This window comes from Ambystoma mexicanum, chromosome 3p (genome assembly GCF_040938575.1).
Source record: "Ambystoma mexicanum isolate Mex_15411 chromosome 3p, UKY_AmexF1_1, whole genome shotgun sequence".
Classification (NCBI taxonomy): Eukaryota; Metazoa; Chordata; class Amphibia; order Caudata; family Ambystomatidae; genus Ambystoma; species Ambystoma mexicanum.
In genome coordinates this window covers 1,229,010,091-1,229,028,913 of record NC_090925.1, presented here as the reverse complement: position 1 = coordinate 1,229,028,913, position 18,823 = coordinate 1,229,010,091, and the positions used below count along the sequence as shown (strand labels likewise).

General features: G+C 45.3%; 1 protein-coding gene across 1 annotated transcript in view; it reads right to left on the bottom strand.

Annotated features, from left to right (window-relative positions):
- Positions 1-746: 746 nt before the first annotated feature.
- CTNNA1 (catenin alpha 1) overlaps positions 747-18,823 on the bottom strand; it is a 505,233-nt gene continuing 487,156 nt past the window's right edge. Inside the window, exon 18 of the mRNA XM_069652692.1 lies at positions 747-1,839. Coding sequence (XP_069508793.1) covers positions 1,552-1,839 — 288 coding nt within the window. The 3' untranslated portion in view covers positions 747-1,551. The remainder of the gene's footprint in view (positions 1,840-18,823) is intronic.

Genomic DNA, 18,823 nt, shown 5'->3' with positions numbered 1-18,823 from the left:
GTTTGTAAGTGAAACAGTTTTTTCTTTTACAGAAGATTCCCAGCGTGATAACGGGGAATATTTATGAGCATGTGAATCCATGCCAGACCCATGAAGTAGATCAGAGAGAGTAGGAACATTGTATGGAAGGGGGAAGTTGTGCTAACTGGAGAAAGGGGGAGATAGAGAGTTGTCAGGAGTACACATTAAGAGGAGAGAGGGGTTGTTGGGAAATGTGTCAGACCCAGAGGAAATTAGAAGCAAGGAAAATAGTAAGATGAGAGGGAGACCCCAAGAACAAACTGGGATGGAGCAGTGAGAACACCAACAAGCACAATCATGTTTGCTGGAGACTAAATCTTTGTTATAGCCTTGCTGAAGTGCAATACACTTCTATTCCAATTGGGGATTTCAACTCCGAACCAGAGACCACAGGAGATGGTCTCCCCATCATAGGCAAATTACACAAGACCCAGACAAGAAAGCAGGAAGAGCATCAAAAGGACGCAGGCATAGACTCAGCCAAGAGGGACCCCGAGAATCTTGAGACATTCTTTGGTCACGATTAAGAATGATGCATCATCCCGATAGAGATTAACATTGTCCCCCAACCTTGTATATATCCTAAATGAATCCTCCTTCACCATAGTTCTAAGTTTGTCTCATTTGTGGAGTCCCACTTGGCTTTTGTAACACTCATGCAAACTTTGCCCTAAAATTAATTTCTGAAGAGTGGTGTGTTTTTTCAAAGATACATTTGAGCCAAGTGTGTCCCATATTTTTTATTTCATTTTATGGAGCAGTGCTTTTATTTGCTTTGGTGTGTGAGCGCCCATTTCTTAGTTTCTCTCTCAAAGGCATATGGTACAGTGCATATTTGCAGTGAACTGAAATATAAATTTGAACCCTGAAATTTGAGCCGCAAGAGACGATTCCAGCACTACAAAATATTGAATGCATTGCAAATTCTTCTCAGATAAAAGCAACTTTAATTTCCCATGGCAAAAAAGTATTTGTCACTAAACATTACAAATGCTAGGTGCGTTTCATAAAATCAGCAACTGTCATCATATATTAAACTATGCTTGTTCGATTGTATTGATAAACCAATACATAACACATTGCCTCTAACAGACAAACAAAATTACTAAACCGTGTTAGCCATTTCACATTGTTTGCAGTGGTCCAAACAGAAATGCCAATTTCATTTAATAATAGCAATATGAAAGACAATGACAAGTCAAATCAAAACTGCAGTCAATTAAACATAATAGGAAGCGGCTTCTGCATCTACCAATTCTAACTGTTAAAAAAGATAATCTTTGGTTGTATATACTAGTTATATTATAAGTAGATTTCATGAGATTAGTTTAATTAGAAAATACCATACAAAATAACCAAGTCCAATTTTAGATTTTCAACCAGCAGACGGAGTGAAACTCGCATGTGTTCATATTCCACAAAGGCATATCAGCATGTACTATGCAAATAGGTTTATAAATGGCCAGGTTTCAAATTGAGCAATTCCAGAAAAAGTTCCAAAACGTGTGTTCTGCTATATGGTGCATTACTTTAAATGCTTTCCATAGCTTTGAACTCACTAAGGGCCTGAACTGGGTTAACATGCTTTTTCTGAGAAGCCCGTTTAATTTTGGTTTGAGTTTCATCCTGCTTCTCTCGCTTCACCAAAGGTTTCTTCTCTGGTGCTTTCATTTTCCAGGACACTGCAGGAAGGTTCAGGGAGGCCATACCTTGAGAGCGCTGGTATTTAGTAGAGGCCACATAGGAAGCTTTGACTGTTTGCACAACAGCATTCATTAAGTTCTTGGCAGCTTGAATTAAAGACATTGCACTATCCACCTGAGGAAAAATGGAGAACTGGTTACCACAGCTGAATAAAAATAGTGTTCAACACAAAAAAATGGTCTGACGAGACTAAGATTTGTCACATATTGCAGTTGTAAAAATAGTGTAAAAATAATAGTGTAAAAAAAATAGTGTAGCGAAAACGCTTCAACTTTTTAGACAATCAAATCTCTGATACTTTTTTATTGTACATGGTTATAAACAACCTTAATATACATCAAAAAATCAAAGATTTACATTTCATAACAAATTACTATGATAGAAATATATACAAAAACAGAAAATAAAAAGTAATACACACAAGTTTACATTCATATACCTACAATGAAAAATAGCAGCAAATGGATAAATACAATTCATGAACCATCCAAATGTAAAGAATTTAGGTTTTTGGCCATCCCATTCTTTGGCTTTGTTCCAGCCCACTTGGGTCCGGAATTGCCATAAATGGGATTCATTTTGCAGGGAAAGAGGGTTTTTGTGTGAGACTGGATGTGGGGACTGGGACTCTAGTCCCAATCCACATCTCTGGTGCCTGAATGTTTTGCTGGGCATATGTGGTGGCCACAGTCTATCCATTATTGCAAAGCCACTGGCTGTTTGAATGGTTCAGATCCTGACCATTGGTCGGCTCTTGGATAAAATGAGGGCTCCTGCAACTGTTCAGGCAATCCCCGTTGACTTCTACGAAGAAGAGCAGCCCGCTGACGACACTTGCAGTGTACCAGCATTGACTCCATTGTTGTTCTGTGGACGCCATGCTCTTCTGTCCTGATGCTTGGACCCCTGGACCATTGAGAACAACCAGTCTCTACCCCTGCTAGAGGATCCATGCCTGCTGATCTTTGCATGTGTCCCTGGACCAACCAGTGGATTAACCAGCTCTCTCCTGAGCTGCATGGCCGCAGCTGTCACCGTTCCAAGCAGAGCCTTGGAACTTTGCAGATCCTCAGCTTGTGCCATACGACACCTGCTCCTGCATCCCATGGTAACCTTTGTTGAATCTGGTTGTCTTAGTGCCACTGAGGTGCCCCGCTGCGTCTGTCTTGCAGAAATTTTCAAGTGTCTTTGTTTGGGCCTTCCAGTGGAAGTAGTTTGTAACTGATTCCCAAGTACTGTGACTGACCGAAACCAAATCCTGTGAGACAAAGTAGCTCTTCGCTCTAGACTACCTTCGCGGTAGGAACAAGATCAAAACAAGCTAGAAACGAAATCTGGAACTGCCAACCATGGTATACAGAGAACTCCGAGCCAAAGAGGTAAGGGGGGGGTAAGTCTACTTTACTTCCTCCCCCCACACCCCCCCTCGTCTCCCATAGATTAACTTAGGCATAAAGTCCTGCCTCTAACTCACGCTGACCTGACCTTTGGTGGTGGAACCTGGGCCAAGGATCCTTCCCCTACGCTTATCCTAATGTGTTGGATTGAGTGAAGTACTTGCCTGAATTTTACATGAATATTAAATCATAACCAGTGGCGCTGCTATGCCCTTCCCATAAGAACCCGCCAAGTGTGTGCACTAAAGGCCTAATAAATCATTGTATTTTAATACTGACCGTCTAACTGGAATTACTAGCGTTGCTCTGTGTGAACTCATTGCAGCCCTAGACCCCACATGCATCCTTCCTGAGACAAAGCCTTGACTGCTCTGCTACCTCACCTTGATTGGGTTTTGGCCAATCTGTCTTTCTTGTTCACCATAATAGGGTGTCCTTCCAAAATCCCCCCACCAGGGCAGATTTCGGAAACCCATCATAACAGTAAGCAAGAGTTACTTATAGGTCATTGGCGCACAGGGCTGAACCACCAACTGAAGGCATTTTGAGTACTCTACACCAGGAAAGCTTTGGATCTCAGTTTGATCACAATAGGTCCTGACAATAGGAACTTCAAACCATGTGGTCACGGGATAGAGGGTAGGGCACAGAAGACACTGCATCCAGGGCCCAGGGTCCCTGGAGGGCATGATCAGAAACAGGTTTGGAGTCAGAAGACCCAGGGACAATGAATCAGGGTGATGGATTCTGCACACCCAGCTAAAGAATAGTGAGTGCATTGGTCAGGGTTCAAGGCCTGGCTTTGGTTGGGGTCAGTGGACAGTGAGTTGGAGTCCCAGAATATGCCATGGACAAGACAAAAGGGAGCCTTAGCTCCGAAGGACTCTACCAGCGACACCGACGGATGACAGCTTGGGTCCAGCCAGTAGGCCAGCAGCAGCTCAAGAGGGGATAAAGACTCAGCCAAGACAATGGGAAGAGTCCAACGATAAAGTAGTTGCAAGAGGCTATCCAAGATGGCCCACTGTGGAGCAAAAATGAAGCAGAGTATCAGCATGGCACTCAGTCCAGCAGGGCATCAGAGAAGTTTAGGTCCAACAAAGGCTGAGGACAGGAAGGGTTCTAAGTGAGCATCAGACGCTGCAGGCATTGAGTTTCCATCACAGAATGGCTTCCATGAAAGAACAGGACACAGCCACAGAGTCTGTATAGTCAAGAGCAGGACATCTTCAACCATCTTTTAGGTCTGTTTGGGTAAACTAATTTACTGAATGGCCTGGCATTACCAAGGAAATGTACAAATGGGCCAACCCGGATGGGTAACGGAGTGATAGGTAGGGAACCACTGCATACCAATCCACAGTCTTTTTTCTAAAGTTGGGTGGTCAGCCTATCGGCCAGTCAGCCAAACTACACATCTGCATGTGTATGGATTGAGATATCTGGAAGTTCAAATGTACAAAAGAGTGTACATAGGCATAGCCGTCATTTTGGCAATTTTCTGTCATCAAACAGACAAAGTAAAGGCCAAAGAAATTGGTCAGGGTATGGGGCTCTTAAAATTCTTTAGTACCTAAAAAGCTTTCATATAGACTACTACCGTGGTAAAAAGGCTACAGAATGGTGTAATCAAAACCAAAAATATACAGCGGCCACCAGCCTACTCCCCAATTTACTATTTGGGTGAGCAAGCTTACACTCCAAGACAAAATGTGTATGCCCTTAGCAGCCATATGGGCTACTAATGGCAGCACACCCAAAATAATTTGCAATTGCAAGGGGTACATCACTAAAGTCCCTTTGACAGAACGATAAAGGTTTAGAAACTAAAGATGCCTGCACAAAATGAAAGGGACCAAGTCAAATAAATAATATCTAGCTTTATATAGCGCTACAAACCAACAAGTTTCTGAGCGCTGGAATAACAGTTGATATTATCCCACATTGTGGTACTCAATTTATGGACCTCAGAAGGGGCGAAAGGCTGAATTGGCCCCGTCAGGATTCGAACCTGCATCAGCAGGCTACGCACACATGTCAGGAGTGCTCAACTCACTGTGCTATCTGACCGGATAACCCCAAAACTGTCACGTAAAGGTAGGAGTCATGGCAAGGTTGGTAGTTAAGGTTTAGCATTTCACTTTGGTTGCCGAGAGTGGACTTATGTCATCTTCTTGGCCTCTTTATAACCATATTCTGAAAGGTAAGCCTGTATTCTCCAATGTGGATGAAAGGCAAGGATCAAACCCTCCTATTTCAACCATGGAGTCCAGGATGGCGAGATTAAGAAACTTTACACATCACACCACTCTTTTTCGAACACTAAATGTTTGCAATGGTCTCCCACAAGGTTACAATGTGGATTGGAGCAGGATCCCTGTGGCACAGCCCGGGAGAAAGGGGCCACTAAAATATCCAGTTCAACTTGGCTGGGCTGAAAACCTCAGAAGATGTGAATCTTACACCAACGTGTAAATTGTGTATGTGGGCAGCCTGCTATGTGTGTGTGTATAACAGACCCTCTGCGGAGGAGGGACTGCATCTGGGGAGGAAGGAGACATCTCCCTAGGGAACAGTCTGGAGATTGCTGGCAGAGACTGCATTTGCTGAAAAGATTGAGAGGACCTGCCTGTGAGGCAGAAGGCTAACATAACTTAACTAGGAGCATGAAGGCAGGGAAAACTAAGCAGGTTATTAGGTGGCAATAATCCAATGAACTGGAGGATCAATAGCAAGCTGCCGATAAGTTGGGGAAAGGGTGTCGGTAGATGGTGTAGCCCGAATACTCCGTCCTGCAATAAACTGGTAGCAACATATGAACAGTAATGAGGGGCTACCACATGGCCTTAAAAGGGATGATTATATCTGGCTTGAGGATTGGGCAGGGGCCCATGTTCAAGGGGCAGGCATCAGGGCTTGTGGGAAAACTTTAGTCTGCATCATTTTCACTGGTCCAAGGAACTAGATACTTCGCTGTGCAACGTTGCAATTTCATATGTATCAAAGTGTAGTTAATTATCCATGGTATGTGTTACTTTAGCGTTACTGTTTTTCTAGAAATTGATACATATTAGCTTGCACGCGCATCGAAAGAAAATGTCAAACCCTACAAATGTCGAAACATACATGCACATAAATACATGGGGAATGCATGAATCTCAATATAGTGGGCTGCTCACAAATTAATCAAAACACGGTAGTCGAGGGCTGTTTGAATAAATGAACAAGTTACTCTCTTACCTGGTAACATTCTTTCGATGGGATGTTCAGATGACGTATTCCATATCTATGACAGTAATCAGCACAGCTGTGGTTATTACTGTCAGATATGGAATACGTCGGAGGACCCAATCCCCTCGAAAAGTAACTTCATAACCGTCGCGGTCATCACAGCTGTAGAAAAAAGCCACAAGTTTTTACTCACCGACCTAGGATTTACTCAAAAAGTATTGAGCCCCACACACTCCAAAGGCCGCATCCTAGATTGGATCGCTGACCATAACTGCCCCACCACTATCGCCTCTAATACTGCCATGCCATGGACTGATCACAACTGCATTGAATTCACTCTACCCATCTCCAAAAGCCACAAAACTCACCCCTGCAACTGCAGCTCAAGTGAGAAGCTCCAGTAAGCTGAACGAGGACAACCTGCGCCCTCACCTTAATATCCCTGAACTAGAACCCCCTTCTCCAACAATCCTAACACCTTAGCAGACATCTACAAGGATACTCTCACTAAAGCCATTAATAAAATAGCACCACTTGAATGCAAAAAAGAAAACAAATCGCTACACACCAATTCCTGGTTCACTGAAGAACTCCAGTCACTGCGCTCTTGCAAAATTAGCACTAAAAAATTGGTAATCCAAGCGACAGTGCAAAGAACAACTTCAACTTAATCTCTCACCAATACAAAGCAGCCATCACCTTAGCCAAAGCAAATTCCTTTAACACACGCATCTCTAATGCCAAATCACACTCTGGAAATCTTCACCATATTCAATGAGCTCATCTCCCCACCGAATACACCTGATGAAATAGTCAAATATAAGGCCTGGTGTGCCAGCATTCAATCCGCCATGTTAAATAAAATCAATCTCCTCCTAAAGAAAATCCAGGACCATTGCAAAGCCCTGCCACTGCATACCGGTACCAAGCCAACCAACTCAACTCCTGCCACCAAACCTGTTTTCTCCTTCAGGGACATCACGGAATCTGACGTTATGAAACTACTCAAAAGCCTCAAACCCTCTCCATGTAAAGGAGACATATGCCCACCCAAGCTCATCAAGGACTGCGCAGACTGCTTTGCATCGCTCTTTACGGCTTTTATTAATGCCTCGTTCAGAACAGGCACCATCCCGGCCAGCCTCAAAGGGGCTGGAGTCCGTCCCCTCCTAAAAAAGCCAACCCTTGACCCCCTACAACCGAACAACTACAGACCGATTACAACGGTGCCATTCCTCCTCAAGTTATTGGACACAGCCGCATACAGCCAGATCCAACACTTCCTAGAAACACACTCTATTCTAGGGACCAGGCAATCTGGGTTCAGGAAAGGTCACGGCACCGAAACAGCCCTAGTGGATCTTAAGAACCAGATCACCCAAATCATGGACAAGGGCAAACCTGGTTGACCACAAGACTCTCCCATCTCACTTCACACACTCAGCTAACTTCTACAAAGAAGCAGCTCTCTGGGTCAGCTCTTTCCTCGAAGGAAGAGCAATGAAAATGTTCTCAGACATAGCAAATGCCACACCAACGACCATCCACTGCGGAGTCCCTCAGGGATCTTGCACTGCACCCACATTATACAATTTGTTCACGAAGCCTCTCTTCGAGAAGCTCGAATCACTTGACATCGCGTATATGAACTACGCTGACGATACTCGGGTACTCCTACCTCTCTCTGGATCATACCACACAGACGCTGAGGCGCTTTATACCATTTATTCCACCATACAGGCCTGGATGGCGGTAAATGGCCTCTGCCTCAATGGGGATGAGACAAATAATGATACTAGGTCAAAAGAACACCCTAGTCAAACTTGATAAACTGTACGCCAGCTTTACCATTGACAACTCCATTATTCCCATGTCCACAGCAGTCAAAACTTTAGATGCCACCCTATCCATGACTAGACAGGTCAGTGCAATCCAATCCTCATCTGCGCATTCCACCAAACTCTTAAACGCCATTAAACCATACCTATCCAAACCTAACTGCCTTTCAATAGCTAGAGCAACCATTGGAGCCAAACTAGACTACTGCAATGCCCTGCTGGCAGGCACATCCGCAAAAAATCTAAACAGGCTACAAGTCACACAGAACAATGCGCTGCGGGCCGCCCTAAGCATCTCAAAAATGGCACATATCTCCCAGGCCAGGCAATCAGCACATTGGTTCCCGGTAAAGGAGCGTATCACTCAAAATCCTCACCCTCACACACAAATGCCTCACTCTATCCGTACCTTCATATCTATCTGAAACAATCACCAAATCCTCCTCCACGCGTCCCACTAGAACACAATACACGAACCAAATACACATCCCACGTATCAATAGAGCCAAAGCCGGTGGCCTAGGCTTCTCATTCATTGCTGCCAAAACTTGGAATGTACTACCTTCAGACATCAGAGCAGAAAACTCACTCGCTGCATTTCGAACAAAACTCAAGACTTCATTCCTTGCCCTGTAAAATGTAACTCTCGCAAACTGTCACTGTAAATTCTCTGTACATTATTACCTGCTTGTAATTCTGTGTATGTCTCCGATATGTAACTAAACTATGTCTAACAAGCACCACGATGCCCTCGAGCTGCTGTGCGCTCTACAAATCCGAATAAATAAATAAATGGTCTGACAAGTATTGCAGATAGGATGTAATCTCCTGATGCCCGAGAGCGTGACAGGAGTATTGTTATTTATTTTGGTCAGCAGTAAAACGCAGGGTAAGCCAGTGCCCAAAGATAGCCAGGAGTTTCAATTGTGCGACAAAGTGGCAGTTTTGTAGATTGGAAAGTTTCAATGTAACGGTGACCTGGGGCATGAGATGGTATCGGTAACTCGAAGAAATTCTTTCCCTAGCCTTCCTCACATCACTTGAAATATTTACGTGAACCATGTGCAAATTAAAAGTTAAGGCTAAAGAGCTAAGGCCAGTTATTGCTAGTAATGAATTATGTTTCAATAGCAATGTTTAACCATGTGCTGATGTCATGACCTACTACAGACATTCTGAGAAGAGGTGTGTTCTCTATATGATCTGAAGAAGAAAACTGGCCAATGGAAATGTAGGAATTGGTAAAAGATGGGTTTCTTTGAAGAGGTTTTTTTTCCCCAATCATATGAGGGGTGTGGATTGTAATAAAGTATCTGGGAGTGTTTCTGTAGCAAAAATGTATATAAGGTATGAACTGATGTGGTTGGTTGAGAATTTGATTAGTTTGGCTCTGCAACACCATCTAACTGCTCCCTGTATAATTGTACAATAAACTTGCTTATGTGCAACCGTGTACTCACTTCTTAAGTGGGGGGCCCGTTTGGGTTAAGGTGATTAAAGGCCTATCTGCACATCTGGCGTGCCTGGTTTGGGACCTAGGCTTTCCAAGACATTGGGGGTCTCCTGTCGCACCACTCAGCTGCAGCACCTCACTGCGGGGACCAGTCTTCCGTGCACAGCGGACACCATATTGTTTAAAGGCCCATCTGCTCCCCAGAGGCTCGATAAATCAGTTATTAGTAAGGTTGAGGTGGATATGGAAAACAGGGATGTGGAAAAGGTACAGAGGCTGAGCAGGGAGGATGGGAGACGGCACTCTACGATACTGTTGATTATGCTTCCATTCCTGTAGAAGGGCCAGGGGATGTGGTAGCCTGAGTCGAAGAGGGATGGGAATCAGATGTCGAGCAGGGTGTAGTCGCCATACCTCCCGCTCCAGTAGTTGCAATAGAAACCACACCATGTAGCCATAGGACACACCATGGTACTCATATGGCTGTAGCAAGTAGTAGGGGAGAAATGGGGGAAGCCCCAGTAAAAGTGTCTGGGAAGGGCATTATGTCCCATGGTCACACATCGACAGGAGTATCTCGAAGACACTCCCTTCGCTGACTGCAGAGGTGGGAAACTGGATTTGTGCATTCGAGAAACAGTTAGGAAAGACTCTTCTTTACTGCCCCTTCCCTTCTGTTTCTATGGACCCTCAAATTTGTTTAAATTTTTGTATCAGACCTGTTCTTTTTACTGTGCAGTGAAGCCTTAAGCAGCAGCGACTTTTTACCATTTCTGGTGTATTTCATTTTAGCCTTACTGCATTTGGCTACTAACTGTGGCTAGTGGTCAAACATGGCAATGCCACAAGTTTTTTTGCTTGTCCTTTGGCCATCTTGTCTTTCCTTATATTGACTTCCAGTTCCTGGGAAAGCAGAAGCTTTAGGCGAGCTACTGGAGGCTGTGTGTGTTTACTGCCAGGAAGTGGGCTGGGAATGTCTGGTCCCAATCCACCTACTGGCGCCAGTGTCTGGGTGGAACGAATGAGTTTTGCCGCCAGTGGACCTGATTATACCCCTGCTGGGTTGTGTGGGGCAGATCGGTCAATGGCTATTGGGGGAAGCTGCTCTAACCTGGCTTTTTGGATAAGAAGAGGACCCCTGCACCCACTCTGGAGGGATCCAGGAAGAAACTGAAGGAGCCAAGACTCCTGTCCAGCTAAAAGACTTGCCAGGAGACCGTGGACCCGTCAGAAGGAGGTTTGGGGGCCAACTTCTACTGCTGCCCTGGTAGAGCCCTGTCCAGTGGAAGATCTCCAGCAGTCTTACGAAGGAGCTGCCACCCTTGGAGTGGAGTGAACATCCATTTTTGACGGCAGCTCAGAGTCCTGCATCGAAGAGCCTTCGGAAGTGCCCCAGGACCGCTCTTTGGCTGATCAGCTCTGAGTTTGGGCTACCGTGCTGCAGACATCACTGTTCCGAGTTGGGGCCTGGAACTTGTGGGATCCTCAGCTTGTGCAACAAGACTTACCTCTGCGAGATTTCATGGTTCTAGCCTCCTGGGACCCAAGATCGGAGGAAAGGTCTGACGGCAGCAAGTGAATCCCTTTGCGTCGCCGTGCATCGGTGGCTGCCTTCCGAAATTGGCTACCTGCATCCATTCCTGTCTTGAGAGGGGCCATGCATTGAGTTGTGCTGCATTCTACCACTGAGAGTCCATGCACCAACATCAGACACCGACCAGTGATCTGCTCGAACATGCAACCCCTGGGGAACAAAGGCTGAGGCGAACAGCACGAAAGCAACATTGGACCTTCAACTGACCTGCTAAGTTTCATGAAGAATCGGAGTATGGGCGTGTGGGTTGAGTTACAGTGATACTTACCTGCTCACCTAATTACCCTTTAAAAGTTTGGTAACTTTTATAAAAAACATTTCTAACATATTGGCTTTGCCAATGCTTGTTCACACAAGCACTACAGAAGTTGGGAATACCTTTGTTAGTTAGATTAACTTGTCCTCTAACACTTGGAACTGTTCACCAGATCCCAGAGGGCCCACCTTAATTTTTTCCAGCTTCATAAACTATGTGGAACTTTGCTGAACTTTTGGGCACAAAGCCCCACACATTTTAGGGATGGACTTCTGAAGTTAGGGTTGCATCTCTGTGGATTACTAAAGCAAATACTAATCTGTACCTTTCTTTGCATTGGTTTGATATGTATTTTGTCCTACACCAGTAATTGTATATATGTTTCTAATTTTAGTGTGTGTGATATTACCTGTTTGTAGTCATTTTTCACAGTGTTATTTTGGCCATAAGTAAAGAAATATTTTTATACTTGTTTGCCCAAGTGTGTTCCTTGACTGCTTTGCTGTGTGCTCACTGTGGATCCCTTACAAGATCACCACCTCTTGAGACTTAGCCTAGACCACTCGCCTTGTTACTTTGACTGGTTTGGCTACAGCTCCACAGAGCTGTCCCTGTCACAATGTAGGTTGGCCTTGTATATGTCTGTCGACCAGGCCACAGTATAGAAAATCAGTCCCAACAAATTGGCGTACAGCGGTGGGATGACCCTCTCCACTTAACATTTAGGTGTTTAGTGGGTGAGGATCAGTATTGGTTACCTCAGTGTTGTACACTGGTGGAGTGTCTGGATAACGCACAGTACATGGTGATATTTGACTGCCTTGTATTCGACAGTCACCTAATATATTGGATAATATGGAAACAATTAATTTCACTACTTTGAGTTCTTCTAAAGTGGAGCACTTGAACAAGTTGTGTAGTGACAGAGGCCCGACAGTCTCTGGCACTAAAGCTGAAACAATTGTAAAGATTCTTTGTGTCTAGAAGAGTAAGGGTGTACCTCCCCTAACTAATGGTACTGATAGTGGAGCTGGAGCAGGACCCAGCAACAGTAATCTAGTTGCTGCCACTGCAGTTACTAATGTTGAGGATGAGGAAGAGGGTAATTCCTCTGGAATACTGTGTCACAACCTCAGAGGCTGAGGCAATTTTTGACTTAAAAAAGGAGAAGCTCAGGTTCAAAGAAAAAGTGCTCGAGTTCAACTTGGCTAGGTTAGACTTTGAAAGAATTGCGAAGCAGAAGGACAGATCACCAGATGGAGCTTGCAAAGCGTCCGGCTTCACAAGGTTCTACCAGAGGATCTGGCAATGGTTCCGAGTCCTCTTCACATCCAAGATTCACAAAAGATCTGCTCAATGTGTATGAGGAGAAGAATTATATAATTTATTGTCTTTTAACTTTTGAGTATGCACGTGAAGTACAAGGAGAGTGATGCCGATAGGATTGCGTGGTTGCTCAGTAGACTGCCCCATTCTGGCTGCAGTGACATCATGAATATGTCCAAAGATGAGAGGCAAGATTCAGCAAAACCCAAGCAAACTCGTCTTAAAGTTCTGGAAGACTCCTGCCAATACCGGAGGAGATTTAGAGTACAAGAAAAAAGTATTTATGACTTAGGTTACCTTTGTTACAGAGTCTTTAAAAAACATGTGTGGCTGGGTAGAGGGTTATCCAGTAACCACCTTTGAGGACATGATTCATTTGGTCATGCTTGAGCATATTTGTGCCTCTTATTCGCAAGAGTTTAAGCAGCATTTGGCTGACTCTAAGGAGTTGAGTCCTAAGAGGTTAGCCATTGCTGCCGACCTATGGGTCTCACAGAATCACATAAGGACAAGTCTGCTTCAGCTAAACAGGAGGAGAGCAGGAAGCAGAAAAAGCGTGGGGGTACCGATAAAACTTTGTCCAAGAAGGCCCACAAAAAGTTTAATAAGGGGAAGTCACAAGCGTCGGGCCAGGTAGTGGGACTAATCCTCCAAAGCATGATAGTGGTTTCTCCAAGCTTCCCTGTATGTCAAGACCCAGTAGAACTTGCTACACTTGTGGAGCCAGTGACAAGAAGGGGGACCGTAGGTGTAAGGGTAAGACCTTGGGGGTCCATTCTGCAAGTCTGATCCTCTCTCAGTATGAGGAAGAAAAGATTGGAGGGGTGTCCTTCCCTTTAGATTCCTTCCCCACAGGTGAAGATTCAGAAAGTAGACTTGATTCTTTGGAAAATAGTTGTGCTGGAGCTTCTGCTCCCATCTCAATCCTATCCTGCCCCATAGTTTTTCTAAGGATAGTGTTCAAGAAACAGGTGCAAGCACCTCTATTGTTAGGAACATTTGCCCCACCCCTACTGATGTAGCTTTCTCCATGGTAAACTCACAGGTTCTTTCCAGAGATCCTGTGGGGGATACTTCGTTGATGGTAGTCCCTCTCTCAATGTTCAAGTTGTACCTATCGGAGCTGTCAATAGAGAAATGGCCAGGGCATCTGTCAATGTTAAGAGGGGTTCCTAGAAGAGTTCCGGGTGAGCTTAGTCTTCAAGACTTAGGTCCTGATAGACACTCTCCAGGTCCTTCAAGCCTGGTGAATGTCGGAATCAGGCTGCCTTTGCCAAGTCTAAGGGAAAGCCTAGGCCTATGGGGAAATCCAGGGTCAGAGGAGTCCGAAAAAGAGGCAGAGGGAAGGAGAATATTCCCCTTGTCCTAACCATTCCAACCAAGCGAATGCCACACAAGTCCCTTTTATGAATTGCATTGGTGTCATTGGGGTGGAGTTTGGATAAATACCTATAGGTTGTAGGAGTTCTCTACATTCAAAAGGCATTCTCTCAAAATCAAAGCAAATGGTGTCAGGAGGGGTTCAAACTAGAGTGCATTAGGGATCTCCCTCTGGATTTTTCAACTACTTTTCAGGCATACATTGCCCAGATTGCTTCTTTCTCACCAAATACAGTCAGGGATATAGCACCCAGCATTTTGTAATCGACCCATGGTTCTAGTCACTCCTGCTCCCGAATATCACACTCAGTTCATATATACAGCGTACAGTGGCCAGCATGCCTTCACAGACATCCTCACCCTTGGGTGGGTCTGTGTCTCTGAATGGTTACCAGTCTGTGCCGGTCAGTCTCTTTCTTTGCAGCTGTCGGTGTGGGTACATCCCTCTGGGGTTGTCCATTTCCTTCATCCTCTCTCTGGGGGTGGGGGGCGTCTGTTTCTCCCTCTCCCTCTCTCGGTGGGGTGTCGGTTTCTCCCTTCCTCACAGGGTGTGAGGGAGCAGAGGGGGGCAGAAGGGGTGTTCAGGAGAATTCTCAGAAATGTGCCAATTCCCTCGACCTTAGAGACCCCCAGCAACTTTGCTGGATTTTGATGACATGATTTTTTTAACCTGGAGAGAGCGAGACCCTTTTGTCCCACTCTCGCATGTGTTTTAATGTGATTTTGTACTGTTTCTTTGGGTTGTTGAGTCTGAAACTCCATAGGCATCTTTTACATTGTGTCACACAGCACCTTCAGTGCAGTGAAACAGGGAAGTCTTTCAGATTTCCCAAAGGATTAAATACCTTCTTGGGGATAAACTACTGTTTCTCAGAGCAGTAAAATGAAATTGACTTTACTTGCATTTGTAACTTTCTAGGCCCAGCACACACCATCTTACAATAGGGTGCTGGAGGGGTTACTTAGTATCCCCTTTGTCTAGCTTCTCATTTAACATTTTTGCGTTACCCTTTCCTCACTGAATGGCTGGTGGCAGTGGTTTACTTTTTACTACCATTATGGGATTTTACCGCGGGCTGCGTTCGCAGCCACGGTAAAGCACCCATGGGTGCCATTTTTGTCAAAATGGCACCGGTCTTTTTTCGCCATTTCTTTGTGGAAAGGTCCTTCTTGAGATTTACTCTGTGCCAAACCACGTTTGGTCCCTTTGTTCATTTTGCCTTTGGCGGGATTCACGAGTGAAGCCCACCTCTGGCTCCAGGGTGTCTGGCAGGGGCAGGAAGCAAGGGAGGTGCCCGAAAACTCCCTCTGCTTAGTCTCCTAGGAGACAGGAATGTTCACTTAGGTGATTGGCTGGCTGGCTGACCGGCAAGGACAGCAACCCTGATGGGTGACTGACAGCTAGGCTGGAATGAATGGGAGAAAACTGCATAAAAGGCAAGGCTTTTTGGGTTGGAAGGCAGAGTTGACCACTGGACGAAACTCCTGGACTGTTGGTTTGTCCAGTGAAGCCCTGCTGCTGTGCTGAAACTCCAAATTCGTATCTACATAGAAGCCCCTGCAAGGACGACTTCTCCCTTTGAGTTGGTGGGACCAATCAACTCCAAAGTAAGCCACCCAGACATCCTCTCAAAGCTGGCCGACTATCCACTGCAGTCACTGCTGGAAGCGGATAGCCAGGGATAGGAACACCAGTTCATGTGCGTTGCTTTTAAGCTGTCCAAGAGCTCCAGTTAGATCCTCCGGACTCCCAGGAAGCAGGACTGACCGGGCCTGAGCCCCCCTCATCAGAGTGCGGGACCCCAGATGCAAGGAAATCCCATTTCGACAGTCAAGAACCACAGTGTTGCTATTTGTGGTAGACGCGAGGAGCTGAAACACCGAACAGTCACTTGTTTGAAGTTTGCCGGTTGCGAGCGGTGACCGTCCTATTGCAGTGCAGGAGTCCCCAGAAGTCCTTCCTCTTGACCCCACGGCTCAGGAACAGCGAGAGCTGCACAGGAACAGAAATTTGCTGCACTTTTTCTTCAACCTAAAAGGTTCTGTACAGTCTAAGAGAACTTACCTCTTGTTGTGTAGCCACTTGTCCTCGTTGGAGACTTGGTTGCATGTGTAGAGTTGCTGTCAGCTTCTTTACTTCACAAGCCTAATCAGCTTGTGGCCCTACTTTGATTGCTTCTATTCTACCAAGACCTTTTAAACATTGGAAGACTTTCTACTTAACTGCAAGAAGAGCTTTAGTTCACCTAGACTATTGCTAACTTAACGTTGGCCGGCCTGACTTCCTGAATGACTCTTCTGCGTATGTGTTTTGCCTTCCTTCCAGGAAAGGGTTAACTAACTTTGCATTGGTGGGTTGTTTTGAAAGTACTTACCTACTTAAGAATAATTGTGAATACTTGTTTTATTTTGAACTCTCTTCTCTTTAACACTACTCCCAAGAATATTCCAAATGCAACAGTAATATATCAATGCCAACAGCACCCTAGCTATTGAAGTCACACGCGGGTGTAGGTAGTGCCAGTGTGTCATCCCAAATGGGTATTTGCTGATTTAGATAACTAAGAGTGTGTATTTTTGGGGTGTATTTGTGTGTTTTATATTGCTCCCTTCTGAAGAAGGGTTACTATAACTGACTGGTAAATTAATAAGTGTTTACTCAAGAAACCTTGTGTGTAAGAGTTTATTTGAATAATTGTCACAGTGAATCTCTGTGCAACTCCCCTACAGCTCACATTGACCCCTTTTGAGATCTTGAGATAAGCCTGGCTACTTGACCACACTACCAACCTGGGTAGTACAGACTTATACCAAAGGTTGGGTTCCTATTGCCAGGTCGTCAGAGTTGTTGCATTGCACCCAAAGGGTAATGCATACAATCTTGCCTAACAGGGGGGATGCCAGTTTCTCGCTTCTTCTCTGTGGCAGTGTCTGCGCATTTGTCTTTTGCTTGGTCCCCTATGCCCCTTGGTAATAGCTTTCCAGCTTCTCGATGCCCCTTGGAAATCACCTCTCAGCATCCTTGGGAATCCTACTCCAGATTCTCCAGGCCCCTTGGCATCTTCCTTCTACTTCTGCTCAACAAGGCCCTCACCAGTCCCAGACCACTCCGCTGGCGCGGACCTTCCAGCTTTGCATGGGACTCAACTCCTCCTGCTTCAGCACTCTTTCACTGCTGCATTCCTCCCTGAATGACTAAACAGACAACCTTGTATAGTGCTCTGGCCAGATACAGACGCCCTGTTTCACAGCAGTGCTCTACTTGAACGAAAGGCTTTATAGTTTCAGCTGGGGAGGAAATACTTCATGTAAGACCTAGTGGCCTTCTTGATCACAATGTAATTTTTTTTGTTTGGCTGGCAGCTCGTTTTTCTTACTGTTTTACAGTAAGGGGTTAATCTTGCGGGAGTGTGGATGACTGGTGCTGGTTTGTTTCACCATAAGTTTGGAGGGCAGTATAAATGTAGCTGGTAAACCTAGATGCTGAATGGGAAAGTTCTGTTTCTTCCGTTTGGTTTGCTAGTTGAGTAAGGGGTGGTTTTGTTATTGAATCAGGTTTGTGCCAAGTTCCTGGGTTATTGGGTTATCTTGGCTCTTGTCTCTAGGGAAAGTGCTCCCTTTGAAGTGGATTCTCAGCTGAAAGACTTGCAGGGAAGTGTTCTATATTTGTCTGACTAGGACTTGGATGTCTTGACTTCTATCCTTTGGCAACATGGCCCTGTTGAAATGCACAGGAACATGTGGTTTCTCTTTTTCTCATTTCTGAACCACAGGTTCTGACTAGGAGGAGGGGAAGTTGTGCTCTGGGATGGGATCACAATGCGGACTGTCACAATGGCAACCACACCATTCCCGATGGCATTAGGGCTGTGGGATACCGCCAGTAAATTAAACATGCGGTATGAGCACGTAAGGTTTCCTGCACTCCCTGCCAATACTAGTGAGCAAGGAGTTAAGGAGGTGAAGTAAGGAAGAATGTAACATTTCGCCCCTGAAATGAAGATTGCATGTGCGGAAAGGCACCAAAGAAAATGCAAAACCATTTTACAATTGTACTGACAAAGAAATACAAGTAGACTAAGTAATTGTAAGGCTGGCTACGTAGTGAATAGATTGCGGCGATGTGCCAATGTATATACCTAGGAATGTATAGAATCTGGATGTTCCACAACGCACGTTAGCAAACTTGGACCTAGTAAATGGAAGAATTGGAAGTGTGGCATAGCAGACGGCGGGGACGATTCGAAAAAGGCTTGCCTGGCCCAGTGCCTAGCCCTGTACTCAAGAAGGAACAAGTTACTTACCTGTAACTGTTGTTCTCCAGCATGGGTCTGGCATGGATTCACATGCTCATGAATATTCCCCGTCGTCAGGCTGGGAATCCTCGGTAAAGAAAAAACCAGTATCAGTTTCGTTTCTGATCTGTCTTTCGTAGTAATAACCAATCACTGGTCTCTGCGTCATACTGACCACAGCCAATGACTGCCCTCTACCTAAGCACCGCCTCTGGCAGCCATCTTCAGATTTGGAAGCACGTGAAGTGGCAGTATGACCAAGTGAAGAGCCGCAGAGGGGTAGGCGGGAGGGTTCGCATGTGAATCCATGCCAGACCCATGCTGGAGA